The 26371-nt window shown below is 47.7% G+C and overlaps 1 protein-coding gene across 1 annotated transcript in view; it reads right to left on the bottom strand.

The window, feature by feature from the left end:
• The window catches only part of pepd (peptidase D), a 191503-nt gene that overhangs the window by 61879 nt on the left and 103253 nt on the right, over positions 1-26371 (bottom strand). Inside the window, exons 10-11 of the mRNA XM_078544698.1 lie at positions 8860-8928; positions 5574-5651 (exon numbers count right to left, since the gene is read on the bottom strand). Of these exons, the coding sequence (XP_078400824.1) occupies positions 5574-5651; positions 8860-8928 (147 nt within the window). The remainder of the gene's footprint in view (positions 1-5573; positions 5652-8859; positions 8929-26371) is intronic.

Genomic DNA, 26371 nt, shown 5'->3' with positions numbered 1-26371 from the left:
GAATGTACTCTGGGTGGGGGACTTCAATGTCCATCACCAAGAGTGGCTCAGTAGCACCACTACTGACCAAGCTGGCTGAGTCCTTTAGGACATAGCTGCTAGACTGGGTCTGCGGCAGGTGATAAGGGAAGCAACAAGAGGGAAAAACATACTTGCCCTCATCCTCACCAACCTGCCTGCCGCAGATACATCTGTCCATGACAGTATCGGTAGGAGTGACTACCGCAGTCATTGTGGAGACAAAGTCCTGTCTTCACATTGAGGATACCCTCCATCGTGTTGTGTGGCACTACCACCGTGCTAAATGGGATAGATTTCGAACAGATCTAGCAACTCAAGACTGGGCATCCATGAGGCGCTGTGGGTCATCAGCAGCAGCAGAATTGTACTCAAACACAATCTGTAACCTCATGGCCTGGCATATCCCCCACTCTACCATTACCATCAAGCCAGGAGATCAACCCTGGTTCAATGAAGAGTAGAGGAGGGCATGCCAGGAGCAGCACCAGGTATACTTGAAAGTGAGGTGTCAACATGGTGAAGCTACGACACAGGACTACTTGCATGTCAAATAGCATAAGTAGCAAGTGATAGACAGACCTAAGCAATCCACAACCAGTGAATCAGATCTAAGCTCTGCAGTCCTGCCATATCCAGCCATGAATGGTGGTGGATGATTAAACAACTCACTGGAGGAAGAGGCTCCACAAATATCCCCATCCTCAATGATGGAGGAGTCCAGCACATCAGTGCAAAAGATAAGGCTGAAGCATTCGCAACAATCTTCAGCCAGAAGTGCCGAGTGGATGATCCATCTCGGCCTCCTCTGGAGGTCCCCAGCATCACAGATGCCAGTCTTCAGCCAATTTGATTCACTCCACGTGATATCAAGAAACGGCTGAAGGCACTGAATACTGCAAAGGCTATGGGCCCTGACAATATCCCAGCAATAGTACTGAAGGCTTGTGCCGTGCCCCTAGCCAAGCTGTTCCAGTACAGCTACAACACTGGCATCTACCCAGCTATGTGGAAAATTGCCCAGGTATGTCCTGTACACAAAAAACAGGACAAATCCAACCCGGCCAATTACCGCCCCATCAGTCTACTCTCCATCATTGGTAAAGTAATGGAAGGGATCATCAACAGTGCTATCAAGCGGCACTTGCTTAGTAATAACCTGCTCACTGATGCCCAATTTGGGTTCTGCCAGGGCCACTCAGCTCCTGCCTCATTACAGCCTTGGTTCAAACATGGACAAAAGAGCTGAACTCCCAAAGTGAGGTGAGAGTGACTGCCCTCGATATCAAGGCAGCATTTGACCGAGTGTGGCATCAAGGAGCCCGAGTAAAACTGGAGTCAATGGGAACCAGGGGAAAACTCTCCACTGGTTGGAGTCATACCGAGCACAAAGGAAGATGGCTGTGGTTGTTGGAGGTCAGTCATCTCAGCTCCAGGACATCACTGCAGGAGTTCCTCAGAGTAGTGTCCTCGGCCCAACCATCTTCAGCTGCTCCATCAATGACCTTCCTTCCATCATAAGGTCAGAAGTGGGGATGTTCCCTGATGATTGCACAATGTTCAGCACCATTCACGACTCCTCAGGTACTGAAGCAGTCCATGTCCAAATGCAGCAAGACCTGGACAATTTCCAGGCTTGGGCTGACAAGTGGCAAGTAACATTTGCGCCACACAGGTGTCAGGCAATGACCATCTCCAACAAGAGAGAATCTAACCATCACCCCTTGACATTCAATGACATTATCATCACTGAATCTCCCACTAACAACATCCTGGGGGTTACCATTGACCAGAAACTGAACTGGACTAGCCATAAATACTGTGGCTACAAGAGCAGGTCAGAGGCTAGGAATCCTGCAGAGAGTCACTCACCTCCTGATCCCCAAAGCCTGTCCACCATCTACAAGGCACAACTCAGGAGTGTGATGGAAAACTCCCCACTTGCCTGGATGAGTGCAGCTCCCACAACACTCGAGAAGCTTGACACCATCCAGGACAAAGCAGCCAGCTTGATTGGCACCACATCCACAAACATTCACTCCTCCCACCACTGACACACAGTAGCAGCAGCGTGTGTACCATCTACAAGAGGCACTGCAGGAACTCACCAAGGCTCCTGCGACAGCATCTTCCAAACCCACAACCTCTACCATCTAGAAGGACAAGGACAGCAGATAGATGGGAACGCCACCAACTGGAAGTTCCCCTCCAAGTCACTCACCATTCTGACTTGGAAATATATCGCCATTCCTTCACTGTCGCTGGGTCAAAATCCTGGAACTCCCTCCCTAACAGCACTGTGGGTGTACCTAGCACTAAGGATGCGGTTCAAGAAGGCAGCTCACCACCACCTTCTCAAGGGCAACTAGGGATGGGAAATAAGTGATGGCCCAGCCAGTGATGCCTACATCTCGTGAATGAATTTTAATAAAGAGTCAAAGGATGGGATTAACCTCTTTCAGAATGGTTAAATGCTGTGGAATTTGATCATTTGATCTTACGGAGTGAAAACTGTCTCTGCCTCTCTGCTTGTCACTTACCCAGAGGCCTAAGCACTATGTTCGTCTGGAATTGTGGGCATCAAGTCCTATCCTCAGCTGTGACACAGCACCAGCCCTGTACTCAGTCCACACTGTAACAGTCACAAAGCTTTCATGCCAAACCTGATTCAATCCTCAGCTGATAGCCATGGAGACTGGGACTCTCCTTGTTTTTTTTTTTACATTAATCATTCTCAGGATGTGGGGTCTCTGATAAGGCCTGCATTTATTGCCCATTCTCGTTACCCTGAGAAGCTTGTGGGCCATCTTCTTGAAATGTTGCAGGTAGCAGATTAATACAACAGACTGGTTGCTAGGCCACTTCAGGGAACCATGCTGATGTGGGGCTGGAGTCAGACTGGGTATAGGCAGCAGATTTCCTTCCTTAAAAGGACATTAATGAGCTAGTTAGGATTTTACAAAAATCCAATACATTCATGGTCACTTTTACTGACGCTAGACTTTTAATTTCCAGGATTTTTTTTAAACTGCTTTGCTGGGATTTGAACTCATGTCCTGTGTATCGTTATAGTTTGGATGCCCTTGGGAACTGTACCTTTACCTTGGAGACCCAGTATCAAGTTCTAAAGAAAAGTAATTTAGCAAGATGCTAGTCTATGTTTTACAGACAAACAGGAACTGGGGCTGTTTTCTTTGGAAAGGGTTCTTGCGATGAAATAACTGAAGTTTTCAAGATTGTAAAGAGAATTGTTAAAGTTGATCAAAAGAGGTTGTTTCCTGTTGGGAGAAGTTAAAAATGAGGATACAGGGAGTGAGAGGGGAAGACACTGGATAGCAAAGGGTAGTCAAATTGTGAAATGATTACCCAGGGAAGAACATTAAAGCAGAGAGTGTAAATGTGATCAAAATATATGTTTTTATGGAGAGAAGGGACTGAGGGATAGGATGAGACAGTGAGTAGGTGGATGTTGAGGATACAGGGACTAAATGGACTTAGGGATAGTTGGGGGCCTAAATTTTCCAGAACTCCATCACCATGTTCAGTAGTTTCCAAATCAAACTATGAAGGAAGCGGAGATCATCTGTCGTTTGCCTAAATTGCCCCGGTACCACACTGAGGCCAGCTCACCAACACCGCCCATACTCAGTCACCAACACCGCCCATACTCAGTCACCAACACCGCCCATACTCAGTCACCAACACCGCCCATACTCAGTCACCAACACCGCCCATACTCAGTCACCAACACCGCCCATACTCTGTCACCAACACCGCCCATACTCAGTCACCAACACCGCCCATACTCAGTCACCAACACCGCCCATACTCAGTCACCAACACCGCCCATACTCAGTCACCAACACCGCCCATACTCAGTCACCAACACCGCCCATACTCAGTCACCAACACCGCCCATACTCAGTCACCAACACCGCCCATACTCAGTCACCAACACCGCCCATACTCAGTCACCAACACCGCCCATACTCAGTCACCAACACAGGACCCTAGCCTCCAAACCTCCTGGACACTGACCATGCTCAGGACTCATTGCCTTCAGAGCCCTCGCTGCCTTTGGCCTAATCCTTTAGTGCTGTATTCTCTACAGCTTCCTCACTGGCCTTCACTTGAATACATTCCGCCATTCAATAAGATCAAGGCTGATCCGATCATGACTCCAACTCCACATTCCCACCGACCCCTGATAACTTTTGACTCCCATCCATCTACCTCTGCCTTAAACATATTCAAGGGCCCTGCCTCCACTGCTCTCCCCTCTCTCTCTGCTCTGCACTTGGGACAGCCCAGCTTCCAGCTGCCCTCACTCCATCCTCTAGCCTTCTCCACTTTCCAAACTCTTCGCCACAGGCATCTTCCCTCCCCGTTTAAAGCATCTCATGACCCATCTTCCTGACCAAGCTTTCAGTGCACCCTCCTAATCTTTCCCCCCACGCCTCAATTTACTTTCCATGTTTTCATTTATAAAGCTTCTAGGGCCTGGAGGAGGTTACAGAGATAGGGAGGGTTGTAGGGGCTGGAGGAGGTTACAGAGATAGGGAGGGTTGTAGGGGCTGGAGGAGGTTACAGAGATAGGGAGGGTTGTGGAGACTGGGGGAAGTTACAGAGATAGTGAGGGTTGTAGGGGCTGGAGGGGGTTACAGAGATAGATAGGGAAGCTGGTAGGGTTGAGGAGGTTATAGAGATAGGGAGGGGTGTAGGGGCAGGAGGAGGGTGGACACTGACATCACCGCGGGAGAGTGTTGAATGAAAGCTCCCACCTGAGAGTGCCTCAGGGAGCTGAAGACTTCAAAACAATTAAAGAATTTAAAATCATGAAAAAACTGTGCAAGAATCAGTCACCTGAACGTACAGATGATGAAAATTCTGCCCATACGTTTTTATTTTAAAAATTTAATAGTGGAAACCTCATCCTGCCCTTGGATGAGGTTTCATGAGATGACAGTCAATCCAGGTATTACAGCTGATTAACCCGTCTCCTCCTCTGAGGAACGAGCAGGGGGAACCTAGCAGTGACTTAGAGAGGCTGTAACAGCCTCTCCTCCATCACTGGTCCATGCACAGTGTGCTCGTTGGATATGGTGCCCAATGACAGGAAGTTAGGCATAAACCTAGATTCCAATCCTCTTCCCGAGAAGGTGCAAATGTGTCGAGCGAGGAAGATTTAGGGTTCACCTTCAAGACCCCACATTCTGGGCTAGGTCCGCACACGCTGGTGGTGGTGGAAGATTGACGAGGTGCCAGGCGCTCTTCATTCGCTCAGCTATGGACCGGTTTATGGGGAAGTCTAACACTAAGCCACTAAACAGCAGAGGAGAAGAAATTGTACCTGGAGCCCAAATAGATCAAAGCAAGAACAAGCTTCAACTTTAAGGAGCTGATGTCTTTGTCACACAAACTGGACCTAAATGAATGGCTGGTCAGAAACACAACAACTATCTTCAGCCGTACCAACACACAATACCAGTGAGAGGCTACAGCTACACAATGGCAGAATCAAGAGGAAATAATAGAAGGAATAAAACAGCTCTTACCACATGTCTCCATCCCGTATGCTCTTGTCATTCGGAGCACCTGCATGTCCATAGTGCAGGACAGAAGAATTAACCCCACTGAAATGTAAATGAACACAACACATTGACTGTTGTAAAGTACTGACCAGTCTCTTGTTAACACTGAATACTGACAGACTGAACAAACTTGTATTTATAGGGCTTTTCACAACCTCAGGATGTCCCAAAGTGTTTTACAGCCAATTAAGCATTTTTTAAATGTAATCTGTGTTGTGATGTAGGAAACTCAGCAGCTAATTTATACACAGCAAGCTCCCACAAACAGCAATGTGATAATGACCAGATCATCTGCTTTTACGATGGCCAGTGAATAACTCCCCTGCTCGTCTTCAGTTGGTGCCTTGGCATCTTTCAGACCCCAATGACAGGGCAGACAGTGCCTCAGTTTAACGTCTCAGCTAAAAGACAGCACCTCGAACAGTGCAGCATTCCTCAGTACTGCACTGGTGTGTCAGCCTGGATACTGTGCCCAATTCCCCGGACTGGGGATTAAACACAAGACGAGAAACGAGAGAACGCTGCCCACCTTGAACGATAGACGCCATGCCACATGGATCTGTAATTAACCAACCATCATCATTAAAAACACATTCTGGGCATCCGCTCACGGCTGTGTGTGAGAGAGCTGGCTGCGCACAAATTACCTACCACATTACCTACAGTGCAACAGTGACTCCATTTAGATAAAAACACTTAACTGGCTGTAGGCTGTTTTGGGAGACAGAGGTTGAAAGGCGCTATATAAATGCAAGTCTGTCTGTCTTTTCACAACTGTGGTTCCCAGTTCCTGTGTACCGGCTTTTGTCCCTTCCTCCCTTCTGCACTCTGATCTCTCTACTTGTTTCAACCAAACTCAATGGAAGCTACAGCAACTGTATCTCATCTTTTTCCCCCCACAGCCCTCTGGCCTGAACGCTGACTTCAGACTTGAGTTACGTCCCACATTTCCTACCTTGCAGCAGGCATTTCTGTTGGTACACGGGCTGGAAGGGAAGGCTGATACTGCGGGGCTATGAGGAAGAGCAGCCAGGGCATTGCGTGACATTACATCAGTGCAGCACCTGGAGGCGCCAGAGGACCACGAGCACCAGCACAAAGGAGTGGATACCAGCTGGGGTGCAGCAGGGTTTGGGGACACAGACCTCCAGCGGGAGAAGGGGGAGGGTCAACCACATTGGATCCGACAAAGGGAATCACATCCCAGGAAAGATATAAAAGCTAAATACTGCGGTTGCTGGAAATCTGAAATAAAACAGGAAATGCTGGAAAAGCTCAGCGGGTCTGACAGTGTCCGTGGAGAGAGAAACGAGAGTTAACGTTTTGAGTCTCTGACCCTTCGTCAGAACTGGAAAAGGCTAGACAGGTAACGGGTTTAAAGTTAGTACCAGATCCAGGGAAAAGGGGGAGGGCGGAGTGGCGGAAGGGGGTAGAGAACGATAAGGTGAAAATCAGGAGATATTAAATGACAAAGGGATGGTGGTGATGGGACAAGCAAAGTCATCGAAATCTGGATTGAGAGGAGGTGGGAATGGTCAGACAATGTCCAATAGAAATAGGGCTGGTGATTCTGACCTGAAGCTGCTGAACTGAATGATGAGTCTGGTTCGTGGTCAAGAGAAGCTCGGTGAACTTGGGTTCAGTTTCATTGGAATAGTGTAAGGGGTCATGGACAGAACGGTCAAAATAGGAGTGGAGACCATTCAGCCCACTGTACCCCATCCAGGCTATTGGAAAGAGCTATCCAATTAGTCCCATTACCCTACAGGGTCACAGAATGTTTCCCATTCTTTAACCAACTCCCCTTTGGGAGTTACCATTGAATCTGCTTCCACCGCCCTTTCAGGCAGTGCCTTCCAGATCACAACCACTGGTTGTGGAAAAGCTTGCCTCTACTCTGCATAGGCCCCATCTGCTAAAATGGGGATGTCAAGCTTCTACCCAACAGCCAGATTTGTTTAGAAATCCATGTGACATGAGGTTCAGGCAGGTGAGAGGATTTACTGGAGCCCCAGCTGGTCAGAGCGACAGTTCCTGATCTCAGCACTGGATCACTGCACTAAGGTAGCCAGACTTGCATTGTTATAAAGCCTTTCACAAAATCAGGATGTCCAAAAGCGACTGCCATTACAGCCAATGAAGTACTTGTGCAGTGTGGGCAATGTTGTGGAAGATGCAGCAGCCAGTTTCTGCACAGCAACTTCCCACAAATAGCGATGCAATAGTGACCAGATAATCTGTTTTAGTGATGTTGATGAGGAGTAAATACTGGGACAGGAAACTGTGGAGAACTCCCCTGCTGCTGATCAAATAATCCCCTTGATTCTTTTACATCCAACTTAGAGCAGGATGTAATTATCAGTTTACATCTCAGTTTAACATCTCACCCAAAAGGTGACATATCTGACAGTGCGGCGCTCCCTCGGTACTGACCCTCCGACAGTGCGGCGTTCCCTCGGCACTGACCCTCCGACAGTGCGGCGCTCCCTCGGCACTGACCCTCCGACAGTGCGGCGCTCCCTCGGCACTGACCCTCCGACAGTGCGGCGCTCCCTCGGCACTGACCCTCCGACAGTGCGGCGCTCCCTCGGCACTGACCCTCCGACAGTGCGGCGCTCCCTCGGCGCTGACCCTCCGACAGTGCGGCGCTCCCTCGGCGCTGACCCTCCGACAGTGCGGCGCTCCCTCGGCGCTGACCCTCCGACAGTGCGGCGCTCCCTCGGCGCTGACCCTCCGACAGTGCGGCGCTCCCTCGGCGCTGACCCTCCGACAGTGCGGCGCTCCCTCGGCGCTGACCCTCCGACAGTGCGGCGCTCCCTCGGCGCTGACCCTCCGACAGTGCGGCGCTCCCTCGGCACTGACCCTCCGACAGTGCGGCACTCCCTCGGCGCTGACCCTCCGACAGTGCGGCGCTCCCTCGGCGCTGACCCTCCGACAGTGCGGCGCTCCCTCGGCGCTGACCCTCCGACAGTGCGGCGCTCCCTCAGCGCTGACCCTCCGACAGTGCGGCGCTCTCTCAGCGCTGACCCTCCGACAGTGCGGCGCTCACTCAGCGCTGACCCTCCGACAGTGCGGCGCTCACTCAGCGCTGATCCTCCGACAGTGCGGCGCTCCCTCAGTACTGACCCTCTCACAGTGTTGTCCTTCCTCTATACTGATCCTCCATCAATGCACTGCTCCCACAGTACTGACCCTCCGACAGACACAGAGGAACTTTCCAGAAAACAGAGGAAGAGAGGCAGGTTCTTACCTGCCACAGATGCAGGTGTAGGAAGTATGACGCATCCCTCCTCGAGTGTAGCAATAATGTTGAAACAAGCTGTACAGAAACAAAACATGCAATTCATTATCACTAAAATAATCCATAACAACACCCCCTTTGCTCCCTGTTGGACACCTTTCCTGGGATTATCGAACTTAGAAAAGAAGGTATTTTTATTACAACATAATATAAAAGCAAAATACTGCAGAATCTGGAAATCTGAAACAAAAACAGAAAATGCTGCAAAACCTCAGGTCTGACAGCATCAGTGGAGAGAGAGAGAGAGTAAACATTTCCAGTCCGTGTGACTCTTCTTCAGAGCCCTGATGTTTCGAGGTGAGGTGAGGTGAGGTGAGGTGAGGTGAGGTGAGGTGGACAGAATAGCTGCACCTGAACACAAAGTGAAGGAATAAAAAAAGGAAACCAGAAGAAAAAGATACAGCAAAAAAAAATGAAACAAGATGGGGACAAAGGTTATGATCTCAAATTGTTGAACTCAAATGTAGAGTCCAGAAGGGTGTAGAGTGCCAAGCCTAAAAAAAGAGGTGTTACTCCTCGAGCGTACACTGAGCTTCAACAGAGCACTCTCGCAGGCCAAGGACAGAAAGATCAGAGTGGGAGCAAGGTGGAGAATTGAAATGACAGGAGTCAGGAAGCTCGGGGCCATGTGTATGGACTGAATGAAGGTGTTTCCACAAAGCGATCATCCAGCCTGCTGTCTGACCTGCACATTGGGTATTTATTTCTGATTCGCAGCATCTGCAGTGTTTTGTTTGTGTGTTATGGGAGATGTCTGGGTTGGGTGGGCTGGTGCAGAGTGGGGAGCGCCTACCAGTACATAACCAGGGATGGCAGTCCACAACCTTAGGGTCTCTTCACCACAGGCCACAGAGTCTCCCTCTTTCCCAGTTTTCCATGCTTCCCTCCCCTTCCCTGCGATTCAGTTGTTGCCAATCACACCTCCTCTGAACCTATCTTTTGTTCCGATATCTGTCTCACTTTAAGAGCATAATAGGAGCAGAAGGCGGCCATTCGGCCCTTTGAGCTTGTTCTACTCGCTATTCACTGAGATCATGGCTGATATACATCAACTGCATTTTCCCATCTGATCCCCATCCAGGATGGCCTCACAATGTCGTCCTGTACAACATTGTTCCGCATTAACAATGATCTCCAATCAATCCCCAGCCTTTGCACTGTGTTGCTGCTGTGCTGCATTAACATTGGACATTCCCACGTAACTCCCATATTGAGCCTGCGAGAGCTGGGCCTCGGGGGAGATGCCGAGCAGGCAATCTTGGGAAGCTCAGGGGAAATCAGTTACTGCAAGCAGCCCAGGTTTCTATTTGTGCTGGGCCCAGGTTCCACTGTCCTGTAATGGTCTCCAATGGTTCTCTGAAATGCCGCTGGTTAAAGACTCACCGCCCTGTACAGTATGGATTGGAGGAGTGTGCATTGCAACATTTTGGGACATGAAAACAGAGTTCCCTCCTGTCACAATCATGGTTGTCTTAAATTGTTGTGGTATTATTCATTAATTTTACCCATAACATTCATTCATAATGAGCTGAAAAAGAGTCAGTAATTATGAAGTGCTTTGTGCTGAGAAAAGTTACACTTCAAGTGAAATTAGATGTTATAAAACACTCTGAAACATGTGAATGTGCAGTGGATATCACTAGAGGTCTTGACTTGCCAGCAACAAAGGTGAAAATAATTATTAAAAACACTGATAAAATAAGAGTTTGTTATGCCAGCAACTCCTTTGGCTGCTGTTAGATTTAAGTAGAAATAATCAGTGTGGGATTATGATGGATATGGAAAAACTGCTAACTTATTTGGATTGAACATCAAACTCAACACCACATGCCTCTCAGTTTACCTTGTTCAAGAAAAGGCTAGGAGTTTGTATGATGATCTTAAGACTATGGTGAATGTTCAAACATAGAAACCATTTGATGCTTGTCGTGGGAGGCTTGCCGGGTATAAAAAACCTGTTAACATGCGTAAGATTGCTGTAAGTGGGGAAATTACCTCTGCCAATGATGCAGTGCAATGATAATAAAACAAGCAATGATAATCCTTCATTAAAACATTCAGTGAAATCATTGAGCAGGGTGGCTCCTTAGACAGCATCTTCCAAACCCACAGCCATTACCATCTAGAAGGACAAGGGCAGCAGATAGATGGGAACACCACCACCTGGAAGTTCCCCTCCAAGCCACTCACCATCCTGACTTGGAAATATGTCACTGTTCCTTCACTGTCACTGGGTCAAAATCCTGGAACTCCCTCCCTAACAGCACTGTGGGTGTACCTACACCACATGGACTGCAGCGGTTCAAGAAGGCAGCTCACCACCACCTTCTCAAGGGCAACTAGGGATGGGCAATAAATGCTGGCCCGGCCAGTGACACCCACATCCTGTGAATGAATAATAAAAAAATACACTTCTCAAGAAGTGATTCATGTGATGAGTCTGGTTCATTCTGGAAAATGGTGCCTTTCAGGACATACATTTCAAACGATGAAAAGATTATGCCAGGGTTTAAAGCAGAAAAGGACATTGTTGCTTATTGGGAATGCAGGTGATTTTAAGTGAAGCCAATGCTTGTTTACCATTCCCAAACACCCAGGGCAATGAAAGATTATTCAAAGAACAAGCTACCTGTTGTGTGGCAAACAAGAAGGTATGGGTAGCCCAGCAATTTTTGAGAATTGGTTTACATCCTACTTTTGTCCAACTGTCAAGGATTATTGTTCAGCAAATAGTCTTGCCAACAAAGCATTTCCTCTCCTGAACAATGGTCCTGGTCATTCTACTGCTCTTGATGACCTCAGTGACAATGTCAATATTCCCACCTCCCTTTCGCAGCCTTTGGATCAAAGAGTGATTGCAACCTTTAAGGCCTATTACCATAGAAGAGTTTTCAGACAGATCATCAGGGAAACTGAAGGTGATGATGCCCTACCCCTAAAGGAATTTTGGAAGTATTATGACATCATTAAGGCCATTGATAACATCCCTGTGGCCTGGAATGAGGTTACCTCATCCAAAATGAATGGTGTGCAGAGGAAGTTGTGGCCAGGTTGCATTAGAGCCCAAGGCTATGTGGAACCTACTGCAAAAATCTAAGAGGCGATCGTAGAAATTGGCAAGCAAATTGGATTGGATGAGCAAAAGACCAAGGATGTTGCAGAGTTGCTTGCCTCCCATGCAGAGATTTTGTCTACCAAGGACTAGAAAGAAATGGAACGTCTGAGGGCCGTTTGGGGGGTGGTGGGGGGGGGAGAGACTGGGTCACAAGTGGGTCCCATTCATGTAACACACACCTATAGCTCAGTCTGACTCCATCTACCCCTTTAACATTTTAAACACCTCAGTGAGGTCACCCCTCAACCTTCTAAACTTAATCAAATATAAGCCAAGTCTATGCAACCCTACTCACCACTCTCACCCATCTCCACTTTTGAACTGGGCTGGAGGTGGACAACCCTTTGTCTCAAGGTTTGAAATTTGAAGACAGAGAGGCATTGTCAGAAGCTGACCAGAAGAGGGCAGTCTCTAGCTCTCGGACTGTTAAATGTGAAAGGGTTCGAAATAAAATCCTTAAGAAAACAGCACTGACAATTAACTTGAGTTCACAGAGTGCAGTAAGTGCTTGAACATCTTAATGCACCACTCAGCTGCTAAATTATCCGGTGAATGCATTAATGCTGCATGCTTCCTAAATTAATATCCCGCAGCAAAGTGCCTGAGAGGTCATTATTTAGTTGCTAGCGCTGGGGAGCTGCAGGGTTTTAATATTTCATGAGATTCATTCATCTGCTCACTTTCACACACCATTGGAAACAGGGCTGTTGACTTATGGCAAGGACACATCCAAGAGACAGGGTGGTTAACAGCTCTGCATACAGCTGCTCTTATAGGAACATAGGAAATAGGAGCAGGAGTAGGCCATTCGGCCCCTCGAGCCTGCTCTGCCATTCAACAGGATCATGGCTGATCATCCAACTCAACACCATCTTCCCACACTACCCCCATACCCCTTGATGCCTTTCCTATCTAGGAAACCATCGATCTCTGTCTTGAACATACTCTGTGACAGAGTCTCCACAGCCCTCTGGGGTAGAGAGTTCCAAAGATTCACCAAGCACTGAGTGAAAAAATGTCTCCTCATCTTAGTCCTAAGTGGCCTTTCACTTATTCTGAGACTGTGTCCCCTGGTTCTGGGCTCACAACCAGGGGAAACTTCCTTCCTGAATCTACCCTGTCACACCCTGTAAGAATTTTGTACCCTTCAATCAGGTCACCTCTCATTTCTTTGAAACTTAGACAATACAGATCCAGTCTCCTCACTCTCAGGCCCAGGGATCAGTCTGGTGAACCTTTGTTGCATTCCCTCTATGGCAAGTATATTCTTCCTTAGGTAAGGAGACCAAAACTGTTCACAATACTCCAGGTGTGGTCTAACCAAGGCCCTGTACAACTGCAGTAAGACTTCTCCACTCCTGGACTCAACTCCTCTTGCAATAAAGGCCAACATACTATTTGCCTTTCTAATTGCTTGCTGCACTGCCATGTTAGCATCAATAACTTATGAACAAAGACACCCAGGTCCCTTTGGACATCAACACTTCCCAATGTCTCCCCATTTAAGAAATACTTTGCATTTCTGTTTTTCCTACCAAAGGAAGGCAATGGTGTAGTGGTTTTGTCACTGGGCTGGTAATCCAGAGACCCAGGGTAATGCTCTGGGTTCAAATCCTACCACGCAGTTGGTGGAATTTGAGTTCAATAAAAATCTGGACTGAAAAGTCTAATAATGATCATGAAACAATTGTCGATTGCTGTAAAAACCCATCTGGTTCACTAATGTCCTTTAGGGAAGGAAATCTGCCATCCTTACCCGGTCTGGCCTACATGTGACTCCAGATCCACAGCAATGTGGTTGACTCTTAAAATGCCGTCTGAACAAGGATTGCCCATAAAAAAAACTTCATTTTTCCACATTTTTTCCATCTGCCATGTCCTTGCCCACTCACTTGGCCTTTCTAACTTCCCTTGAAGCCTCCTTGCATCCTCCTCACAACTCACATTCCCACCTAGTTTTGTGTCATCAGCAAACTTGGAAATATTACACTTGGTCCCACATCCAAATCATTGATATCGACTATGAATAGCTGGGGCCCAAACACTGATTGTTGCAATACCCCACTAGTCACAGCCTGCCAACCTGAGAACACCCAATTTATACCTACCCTGTGTTTTCTGTCCATTAACCAATTCTCAATCCATGCCTGTTTATTACCCCCAATCCCACTGTGATCTAATTTTGCTTCCTAACTTCCTTCTGAAAATCCAAATACACCACATCCACTGGTTCTCCCGTATTTGTTCTGCTAGTTACATCCTCAAAAAACTAACAGGTTTGTCAAACATGATTTTCCTTTCACATATCCATGCTGACCCTGCCCAATTCTTGCCATTATTTTTGAATTATCCAGTTATCACATCGTTTGTAATAGATTCTAGCATTTTCTCTACCGATGATGTAAGGCTAACAGGTCTGTAGTTCCAATTTTCTCTCTCCCTCCCTTCTTAAATAGTGGGGTCACATTTGCCACCTTCCAGTCTGCAGGAAACCTTCCAGAATCTATAGAATTTTGGAAGATGATCACCAATGCATCCATTATCTCTACAGCCACCTCTTTCATCACTCTGGGATACAAATCATCAGATCCAGGGGATTTATCAACTTTCAGTCCCATTAATTTCTCTAGTGCGACTTTTTTACGAATAATAATTTCTTTCAGTTCCACATTCTCGTTTAGTCCCTTGGTTCTCCAGTATTTCAGGGAGGTTTCTTGTATCTTCCTCCATGAAAACAGACACAAAGTATTTGTTTAGTTTCTCTGCCATTTCCTTATTCCCCATTATAAATCCTCCTGTCTCTGCTTGTTGTCTTTGCTAATCTTTTCCTTTTTACATACCGATAGAAGTTTTTAACAGTTTGTTTCTATGTTTCTCATTAGTTTACTCTTATATTCTATTTTACATTTGTCAGTTTCTTGGTTCTCCTTTGCTGAATTCTAAAATGCTCCCTCATGTTTACTACTTTTTTGACAACTTTATAAGCCTCTTCCTTTAATCTAATACCATCTTTAACTTCTCTTGTTAGCCATGGTTGGATCACCTTTCCTGCTGGGTTTTATGCCCTAAAGGAGTTGTAAACTATGTATTAATTTTTTAAATGCTAGCCATCATCTGCCTACCATCATACCTGTTCAGGTAGTTCCCAATCTACCACAGCCACTTTGCCGCCCATACCTTCACATTTCCCTTTGTTTAGATTTAAGACCCTAGTTTTGGATTGAACTACATCACTTTCAAACTTAATGTAAATTCCTATCATATTATGGTCACTCTTCCCTAGAGGCGCCTTTACAACAAAATTATTAATTAGCCCTTTCTCTGTCCTACATTGTCACTATTTAGTGGCCAATAAACAAATCCCACAATGTTTGTTGCCATTTGCTGTTTCTTAACTCCAACCAAAATGATTCTACACCTTGATCTTCCAACCTAAGATCCTCTCTCACTAATATGCTAATTTCATCCTTTGTTTAACAGTGCTACCCAACCTCCTTTTCCTTTTTGTCTATTCCTCCTAAACTTCAAATACCCTTGAACATCCAGTTCCACCCTGCAGCCACATCTCTGTAATGGCAATTAGATCATATCTGTTTACTTGAATTTGTGCTGCCAATTCATCTACCCTGTTGTGAATACTGTTTGCATTCAGCTAGAATGTCTTTAATTCTGTCTTATTATTATTTTTGCAACCTCTAGCCTTATCTGTTGGCACACTCTTAAGTTTGTACTTTCTGACCCTGCCTGCCACATTCAGATTATCATTTCCCTTATAGCTAGCTTGTTCTCTTGCCTTGTCCTCTCTCTTTAGTTTATCACATCTTCCCTCACCACTATTTAGTTTAAAGCTCTTTCTACCACCCGAGTTATACGACTCACCCGAACACTGGTCCCACCATGGTTCAGGTGTAGACCGCACTGACAGTATAGCTCCCACTTTCCCCAGTACCGGTGCCATGAATCAAAACTAATTTCTTCCACACCAATCTTTGAGCCATAAATTTAACTCTCTAATCTTATTTACCCTAATCCAGTTTGCTCTGGATTATTACCTTTGAGGTTCTGCTTTTTAATTTAGCCCCTAGTTGCTCATACTCTCTAAGCATTTTTCCTAGTCCTACTTGTGTCATTGGTACCTAAGTGGACAACAACAACTGGATCCCCCGCCCCCAACTGCAAGTTCCTCTCCAGCGCAGAGGAGATGTCCCGAAACCTGGCACCGGGCAGGCAACACAGCCGTCTGGACTCCCACTCTCGGCTACAGAGAACTGGAACTATCCCCCTGACCATGCTGTCCCCTACTACCACTACACTGACTGCAGGAGTTCCTCAGGATAGTGTCCTGGGCTCAACAATTTTCAGCTGCTTCATCAATGACCTTCCTTCCATCATAAGGTCAGAAGTGGGGATGTTCGCTGATGACTGTACAATGTTCAGCACCATTTGCAACTCCTCAGATACTGAAGCAGTCCCTGTCCAAATGCAGCAAGACCAGGGCAATATCCAGGCTTGGGCTGACAAGTGGCAAATAACATTTGTGCCACACAAGCGCCAGGCAATGACCATCTCCAACAAGAGAGAATCTAATCATTGCCCCTTGACATTCAATGGCATCACCATCGCTGAATCTCCCACTATCAACATTCTTGGGGTTACCATTGACCAGAGGGTGAAATGGACCAGCCATATAAATACTGTGGATACAAGAGCAGGTCAGAGGCTGGGAATTCTGTGGTGAGTAACTCACCTTCAGACTCCACAAAGTCTGTCCACCATCTACAAGGCACAAGTCAGGAGTGTGATGGAATACTCTCCACTTGCCTGGGTGAGTGCAGCTACAACAACACTCAAGAAGCTTGACACAATCCAGGACAAAGCAGCCCACTTGATTGGCACCCCTTCAACAAACACACTCACTCCCTCCCCAACTGACACACAGTAGCAGCAGTGCACACCATCTACAAGATGCACTGCAGGAACTCAACAAGACTCCTTTGACAGCATCTTCCAAACCGACACACACGACCATCTAGAAGGACAAGGGCAGCAGATAGATGGGAACACCACCACTTGGAAGTTCCCCTCCAAGCCACTCATCACCCCAACTTGGAAATATATCACCGTCCCTTCACTGTCGCTGGGTCAAAATCCTGGAACTCCCTCCCTAACAGCACTGTGGGTGTACCTACACCACATTGACTGCAGCGGTTTAAGGCGGCAGCTCACCACCACCTTCTCAAGGGCAATTAAGGATGGGCATAAATGATGGCCTAGCCAGCGAAGCCCACATCCCATGAATGAATGGGAAAAAAATAATTAACTCCCCCCACTTGCATGGCTTCCTGTATCATGGTGCCATGGTCAATTGCTCATCCACCCGGCAGCAACTGCTTTCATCCATACAGGTTGTAAGAACCTCGAACCTGTTGGGCAACTGCAAGGGCTGAGATTCCTCCACTGCTACCTACTGGGCCCCCTTACCTGCCTCACTTGCAGTCACATCGTCCTGTCCCTGACCACAAACCAAATCGGATGACCCTAGCCTAAGATTTGACCGCCTTCTGGGATAAAGTGTCCATATAAAAAACGTTCCCTCTCTCTGGTGTGTCGCAGTGTCTGCAGCTCGGCCTCCAGCTGCAGACGTGTTTACCTTGGATCACACAGGTGTCCACGAGCTCCCACATTCTGCAGCCACCACACATCACTTGTCTGCCATCTTTATAATGTTTAATTATTTTACTGATTTATTTTAATTAATGCCTGTGCTGATATTCTTATGAATTCAATAAATGTTCTACTTACCCCGATTGAAAATCCTTAGTTAAGATAAATAAGAAATACTCACCTCCCAATCTAATTAGCTTTACTACTACTACTAAGTAGTAGCAAATTCTGCGCCACCTCCCCTCTGCTTCACCCCACCAGCCCCTCTGCGCTCCCCTCACTTCTGCACCCCTGGCTCCTCTGCATCGCACCACCAGCCTCTACAATTACTAAAATTACCCCAGTTTTGAAAGATAACTGAGAAAAATACTCACGAACCAATCAACTAGCCGTTTTCCCGTGATGTCACACTTTGATTTTTTTCAGAACGTGGTCAGTTTGGTCTGGAGCCACTGGTCGGACTGGAGTGGAGTGGAGTGGACACCTCTTTTAGAGGCTGCTGACTGTCTCCGGTCCTCCTTTCTCCCGCCCTTGCCAGCCATCAGGGTGGTTCACTACCCACTTCAGAAACTTGAGCACAAAGATCCCATGGCAATATGCGGGGCCGGGGTTGGGGGAGGGAGAACGGAGGGGCTGGTGGTGCGACGCAGAGGGGGCCAGGGGGCCAGAAGTGGGGGGGGGGGGGGGGGGGTGCGCACAGGCAAGAGGCTAGAGCAGGAGGGCGAGAGAGTGGGGGATGAATGTGACAGCAGGGTGGGGGTGGGGGGGGATGGGGGGGGGGTGTGAATAACAGAGCGGGGGGTGGGGGGGTGAGCACAGGAGCATCCTTGAGCCCAAGAGGGGGAAAGTGTACGAGGGGAAGAGCAGAGAAAGGGTCACCTTTCACAACCTGAAAACCTGTCAAAGCGGTTTTACTGCTAATGAAATACTTTTGAAGCATTGTCACTGTTGTTAACAAAGAAAAGTGTAAAGAACACAGGAAGGGGGCGGGTGGCGATTAAAACACAACGTGCCCCCAGATAAAACTGGCTTTCACTGATTTTGCCAGTGGGGGTTGGAATATCCCTTTATTGCTGAGGGGAAACTTGGCTGCTCACAGCAGTCAGTGCAGTGAGCCTTGTGCTGCAGAGTAATTACTCCCAGAGGGAGCAACTCCACAGGTTACAATTACCCACATGCAGCTAAAGGATTCTGAGAATCAGACAAGACGCATTGAATCTGCTCTCGGAGACTCGGGACTCATCAAACTGTTCACCCATTACTCTGCTAGTTGTTTTGTATAACCACTGCCGCACTTTAATTATTTTCCTGATGTTGTCATGATCTCAAAGGTAATTCCAATGTTCCAAAGTTGGGCAAGAGAAAGAAAATGTTCCATTTAAAATAAAGTATTGCAGAGTTCCTCAGCTGGATTTTTCAATATCAAATGTCAGAATGCAGTAGCGACACTGAGCGAAACTACCATTGCATCAACTCTCCCTCTCTCAACACATTCATTTAGCATTTTTATCGAGACTGCATTATTAAAACAAAGATTCATTTATCAGCTGTCTGCTCATTCTAGCTACACTTGTTCTAGAATTCCACGTGGCTAGCAGGGTGTCGCCATAATCCAGATCAACACTTCTGCTCAGTGTCGAGGGCTCGGACATCACCGGGGGCAATGCCAGGGGGAGGCGGGCAGTATTAAGGGTGGAGGCGGTCAGTGGCGAGGAGGGGGAGGCGGGCAGTATCAAGGGTGGAGGCGGTCAGTGGCGAGGAGGGGGAGGCGGGCAGTATCAAGGGTGGAGGCGGTCAGTGGCGAGGAGGGGGAGGCGGGCAGTATCAAGGGTGGAGGTGGTCAGTGCCGAGGAGGGGGAGGCGGGCAGTATCAAGGGTGGAGGTGGTCAGTGCCGAGGAGGGGGAGGCGGGCAGTATCAAGGGTGGAGGCGGTCAGTGGCGAGGAGGGGGAGGCGGGCAGTATCAAGGGTGGAGGCGGTCAGTGCCGAAGAGGGGGAGGCGGTCAGTGGCGAGGAGGGGGAGGCGGGCAGTATCAAGGCTGGAGGTGGTCAGTGCCGAGGAGGGGGAGGCGGGCAGTATTAAGGGTGGAGGCGGTCAGTGGCGAGGAGGGGGAGGCGGGCAGTATCAAGGGTGGAGGCGGTCAGTGCCGAGGAGGGGGAGGCGGGCAGTATCAAGGGTGGAGGCGGTCAGTGCCGAGGAGGGGGAGGCGGGCAGTATTAAGGGTGGAGGTGGTCAGTGCCGAGGAGGGGGAGGCGGGCAGTATCAAGGGTGGAGGCGGTCAGTGCCGAGGAGGGGGAGGCGGGCAGTATCAAGGGTGGAGGCGGTCAGTGCCGAGGAGGGGGAGGCGGGCAGTATCAAGGGTGGAGGCGGTCAGTGCCGAGGAGGGGGAGGCGGGCAGTATCAAGGGTGGAGGCGGTCAGTGGCAAGGAGGGGGAGGCGGGCAGTATTAAGGGTGGAAAGTGGGCAGGGCTGAGGAGGGGAGGCGAGCAGCACCTCGGTGTGAGCAGCCACAGTGGGGGTGGGCAGCACAGTTGGAGGTGTCGAGGAACAGGATGCTGTGTTGGACTCCACAGATCCCTCATTGTCCTTCTGTCATGATATGTGGGGCAGGTTTGGTGCAGCAGCAGTCTTTACTGACCTGCCCATTTGGTACATTTTCAGCTGCTCTCCCTCTTCCCAGCCAGCAATGCTGCTTAAATTGGCAATGACTGCAACCACACTCCACAAACAGGCTCAGTAAATGTGCAGGGTCCCATGCTGTTGTTCCCAGGTTACACAGGAGCATCTTTAGACCATCAACACTTCTGCTGATTCACCTGAGGGGAGGAATGATCAACAATCCCATTTCACGCCCCAGTTCCATTTCTACTTATCTCCTGCCAAATCCAGTAACGCAGTTATGAATTTAATGTGGTGGTCTTACTACTGGACTGGTAATCAACAGAATATCAGTTCAAACTTCCTCAGGGCACCTCGAGAATTTCAGCTTGAAATTCAGGAAATAAAGATTCCCCCATCAGCAAAAGAGGCTGTGAAGCTGTTGTAGACTTTCAATAAAGACCTGCCATGAGAATCCAATTGGTTCACTCATACCCTTTAGGAAAGTATTGGAACGGTCAAACAATCCCAAGCAATGCTTTACTCTAGCATTTACCAGTCAAAATGGAGAAAACTTTTGTCTGTGTGAAAACGAGCTCAGTGAGAGAATCATGTAAGAGGAAGTTGCTAAGACACCAAAGCCCACATAGAGACAGTATTGAGATACAGCTAATGCTCTCAGAACTATGAAAATCTGCAAGGTCACTTAGTTTCTGTACACAAGATTCTATAAACGAAGCTTATAAGAACAGATGAAGGTTGAAAGGTTCAAAGTCGGTTAAACTCCACAATACCTATGCATCAGCAATTTTTAAAATATTGTTTCTTGTGATATGGGCTTCACTGGCTGGGCCAGCATTTATTTCCCATCCCTAATTGCCCTTGAGAAGGTGGTAGTGAGCTGCCTTCTTGAACCGCTGCAGTCCATGTGGTGCAGGTACACCCACAGTGCTGTTAGGGAGGGAGTTCCAGGATTTTGACCCAGCGACAGTGAAGGAACGGCGATATATTTCCAAGTCAGGATGGTGTGTGGCTTAGAGGGGAACTTGGTGGTGTTGCCATGTATCTGCTGCCCTTGCCCTTCTAGGTGGTAGAGGTCACAGGTTTGGAAGGTGCTGTCTAAGGAGCCTTGATGAGTTGTTGCAGCGCATCTTGTAGATGGTACACACTGCTGCTACTGTGCGTCGGTGGTGGAGAGAGTGAATGTTTGTGGATGTGGTGGCAATCAAGTGAGCTGCTTTGTCCTGGATGGTGTCAAGCTTCTTGAGTGTTGTTGGTGCTGCACTCATCCAGGCAAGTAGGGAGTATTCCATCACACTCCTGACTTGTGCCTTGTAGATGGTGGACAGGCTTTGGGGAGTCAGCAGGTGAGTTACTCGTTACAGGATTCCCAGCCTCTGACCTGCTCTTGTAGCCACAGTATTTATATGGCTAGTCCAGTTCAGTTTCTGGTCAATGGTAACCCCCAGGATGTTGATGGTAGGGGATTCAGCGATGGTAAGGCAGTTGTATGTCAAGGGGCGATGGTTAGATCCTCTCCTGTTGGAGATGATCATCACCTGACACTTGTGTGGCACGAATGTTGCTTGCCATTTATCAGCCTAAGTCTGAATGATAAAAAACAAAAACAGAATTACCTGGAAAAACTCAGCAGGTCTGGCAGCATAGGTGGAGAAGAAAAGAGTCGACGTTTCGGGTCCACATGACCCTTCAACAGAACTGAAGTATAGTTAGGAGAGGGGTGAAATATAAGTTGGTTTAAGGTGGGGGGCGGGGGGAGAGAAGTTGAGGGTGGGGTGGTTGTAGGGACAAGCAAGCAGTGATAGGAGCAGATAATCAAAAGATGTCACAGACAAAAGGATCAAAGAGGTGTTGAAGGTGGTGATATTATCTAAGAAAAGTGCTAAGTCTGAATGATGACCAGCTATGGCTGCATGGGGCACAGACTGCTTCAGTATCTGAGGAGTCGTGAATGGTGCTGAACATTGTGCAATCATCAGTGAACATCCCCATTTCTTATGATCCTTATGATAGAAGGATGGTCACTGATGAAGCAGCTGAAGATGGTTGGGCCGAGGACACTACCCTGAGGAACTCCTGCAGTGATGTCCTGTGACCGAAATGACTGACCTCCAACAACCACAACAACGGAACATAGGACTTAGGAGCAGCAGTAGGCCATTTGGCCCTTTGAGCTTCTGCACCATTTGATAGGATCATGGCTGATCCGCCATCTCAACGCCATACTCCCTTGTCTATCAAAAATCGATCTAACTCAGCCTTCACTCTCTCCTCAGTCACTCTCACCTCACCTCGAGTTCAGCTCTTCTGTCCATGGCTGGACCAAGGCCGTAATGAGGTCAGGAACTGGCGGAACCCAAACTGGGTGTCAGTGAGCAGGTTATTGCTAAGCAAGTGCCGCTTGATAGCATTGTCGACAACACTTTCCATTACTTTACTGATGATGGAGAGTAGACTGATGGGGCGGTAATTGGCAGGGTTGGATTTGTCCTGCTTTTTGTGTACAGGACATACCTGGGCATTTTCCACATAGCCAGGTAGATGCCAGTGTTGTAGCTGTACTGGAACAGCTTGGCTAGGGGCACAGCAAGTTCTGGAGCACAAGTCTTCAGTACTATTGCTGGAATATTGTCAGGGCCCAAAGCCTTTGCAGTATTCAGTGTCTTCAGCCGTTTTTTGATATCAAGTGGAGTGAATCGAATTGGCTGAAGACTGGCATCTGTGATGCTGGGGACCTCTGGAGGAGGTCGAGATGGATCATCCACTCAGCACTTCTGGCTGAAGATTGTAGCAAATGTTTCAGTCTTATCTTTTGCACTGATGTGCTGGGCTCCTCCATCATTGAGGATGGGGATATTTGTGGGGCCTCCTCCTCCTGAGAGTCATTTAATTGTCCACCACAATTCACAACTGGATGTGGCAGGACACCAGAACTTAGATCTGATCCGAAGGTTGTGGGATCACTTAGCTCTGTCTATCACTTGCTGCTTACACTGTTTTGCACACAAGTAATCCTGTGTTATAGCTTCACCAGGCTGACACCTCATTTTTAGGTATGCCTGGTATTGCTCCTGGCATGCCCTCTTGCACTCTTCATTGAACCAGGAGTGAATCCCCAGCTTGGTGGTATTGGTAGATTGGGGAAATATGCCAGGCCATGAATTTACAGATTGTGTTTGAGTACAATTCTGCTGCTGCTGATGGCCCACATCACCTCATGGATGCCTAGTTTTGAGTTGCTAGATCTGTTCAAAATCTATCCCATTTAGCATGGTAAGAGTGCCGCACAACATGATGGACGGTATCCTCAATGTGAATATGGGACCTTGTCTCCACAAGGACTGTGCGGTGGTCACTCCTACCGATACATCTGCGGCAAGCAGGTTGGTGAGGATGGGGTCAAGTAGGTTCTTCCCTCTTGTTGGTTCCCTCACCACCTGCCGCATACCCAGTCTAGCAGCTATGTCCTTTAAGACTGGGCCAGCTCGGTCGGTATTGGTGCTACCGAGCCACTCTTGGTGATGGACATTGAAGTCCATTCTATGCCCTTGCCACCCTCAGTGCTTCCACTAAGTGGTGCTCAAAACAGAGGGAGTAATGATTAATCAACTAGCAGTGGGGGAGTGGGCAGTAAGTAGTAATCAGCAAGAGGTTTCCTTGTCCATGTTTGACCTGGTGCCATGAGATTTTGTGGGATGTGGAGTCAATGTTGAGGGCAACTCCCCCCTTATTGTATACCACTGTGCCACCACCACTGGTGGGTTTGACCTGTAGGTGAGACAGAACATACCAGGGATGGTGATGGTGGTGGCTGGAACATTGAGTATAGTATGATTCTGTGAGGATGACTATGTCAGGCTGCTGCTTAGCTAGTCTATGAGACAGCTCTCCCTATTTTGGCACAGCCCCCAGAAGTTAATAAGGAGGACTTTCAGGTTGACAGGGCTGAGTTTGCCGTAGTTGTTTCCGGTGCCTAGGTCGATGCCGGGTGGCCCATCGGTTTTATTCCTTTGATTTTTCTTTAGTGGTTGAGTGGCTTGCTAGATCATTTCAGAGGGCATTTAGGAGTCAACCACGTTGCTGTGGGTCTGGAGTCACATGTAGGCCAGGCCGGGTAAGGAAGGCAGATTTCCTTCCCTAAGGGGTTTTTATGACAATCGATCTTAGTTTCATCATGACCATCATGATGAAAGCTAGTCTCGATAAAACTATCAATTCCAGGTTAATTAATTCATTGAATTTCATTCACTTTGAATTCCACCAGCCTGAGCCTCTGGATTACTAGCCCAGTGATCTAACCATTTCACTACCATCTCCCCGTATCGTTACACTGAGGTACAGCTACGGTAGTCAAGTAGTAGAAGGATCAGCTACACACCCTCAAAGTTACGAGCACTCTTGGGACCATCGGAAGCCTGTTCGCTTTAACAGCAACCCACGAATGTTGAATGAATGCTGAAACATTCCCCTGCACTCCCCTTTCAGCATTCTGAGGAACCATTCCCTCTGGGGCACCGTACTCCCCTCCTCAGTTACGCCTAACACCCCCTCCCTTCCCTACAGCACCTTTCCATGCAAGCATAGGAGATGCAATACCTGTCCTTTCATCTCCTCCCTTCTCACTGTCCAAGTCCCAAGCGCTCCTTCCAAGTGAAACAGTGATTTACTTGTAGTTCTTTTAATTGCTGTATCGCTGCTCACAATCCAGTCCCCTCTACATTGGAGACACCAAATGCAGACTGGCGACTGCCTTGCGGAACACCTCTGTTCAGTCTGCAACCACAACGCTGAGCTTTCAGCTGCTTGTCATTTTAATTCTCCACCTTGCTCCATACGCTGACCTCTCTGTCCTCGGCCTGCTGCAATGTTCCAGTGAAGCTCAACGCAAGCTCGAGGAGCAGCACTCAACAATTGAGCTCAACAACATTTAGACCATAACCTCTGCTTCCATCTTGTTCTGTGCTTTTTTTCTCTTATTCTTGTTTTGCCTGGTTGGTCTTTATCTTGTTTCTTTCTTTATCCCTTGATGTTGCATTCAGATGTTTTTTATGTGGCCATTCATGCCTCATTTGAACACAACCTTTGTTTCTTTACTATATCCATCACCACTTTTCTTTGGCTATTCCATCATGAATCTTTGGTTATTTAGTCTCCTCTGGCCTTCACCCCAGCACAGGCCTTCTCCTTTGTTGTTCTTTCCCCTCCCTCCTTTCCACTGGCTTGAAAACTCTTACAATTCCATCTTTATTCAGTTCCGATGAAAGGTCATCGAGCTGAAACATTAACTCTGTCTCTCTCCACAGATGCTGCCTGACCTGCTGAGTTTTTTCCAACATTTTTCGTTCAACGGGATAAGAATGGATCTGGATCAGGTAAACTGGAATCAAAGTTTGGAAGGCAAGACTGTAATTGACCAATGGGCTACCTTTAAAGAAGGTACATTCCCACAAAGGGGAAAGGTAGGGCAAACAGCACTTCCTGGATTATGAAAGAGTCAGAAACTAAAAAGAAAAAGTGTGCTTATGACAGACGTCAGGTGGAAAATAGAACCGAGAGCTAAATATTGAAGTTTCAGAGGGGAATTTAAAAAGCAAATGAGAGAAGCAAAGAAAGAACATGAGAAGAGACTGGCAGCTAACATAAAGTTGAATCCAAAAGTCTTCAATAGGCACTGAAGATTCTGCGCAGGTCATGGTCAAAGAGGAAGTAGTTGAGACACATGAAGAGTTTAACATTGATAAGGAGGTAATGGATAGATAGGCTGTCTGTACTTAAAAGTTGATAAGGCATCAGGACCATGTGAAATACATCCAAAGATACTGAGGGGAGAGTGGGGATTGTGGAGGCACTGGCCATAATTTTCCAATCTTACTTAGGCTCAAGGGTGAGGCCAGAGGACTGGAGAATTGGAAATGTGACACCCTTGTTCAAAAAAAGGGTGCAAAGCAACGGCAGGCCAATCAATTTAACCTCGGTGGTGGGGAAACTTCTAGAAACAATCATTCTGGACAAAATTAATAGTCACTTGTGAAAATGCGGATTAATTAAGGAATGCCAGCATGG

The sequence above is a fragment of the Cetorhinus maximus genome, chromosome 6 (genome assembly GCF_964194155.1).
Source record: "Cetorhinus maximus chromosome 6, sCetMax3.hap1.1, whole genome shotgun sequence".
Classification (NCBI taxonomy): Eukaryota; Metazoa; Chordata; class Chondrichthyes; order Lamniformes; family Cetorhinidae; genus Cetorhinus; species Cetorhinus maximus.
The sequence above is the reverse complement of the archived record's forward strand: the minus strand, read 5'-3'. Positions and strand labels throughout refer to the sequence as shown.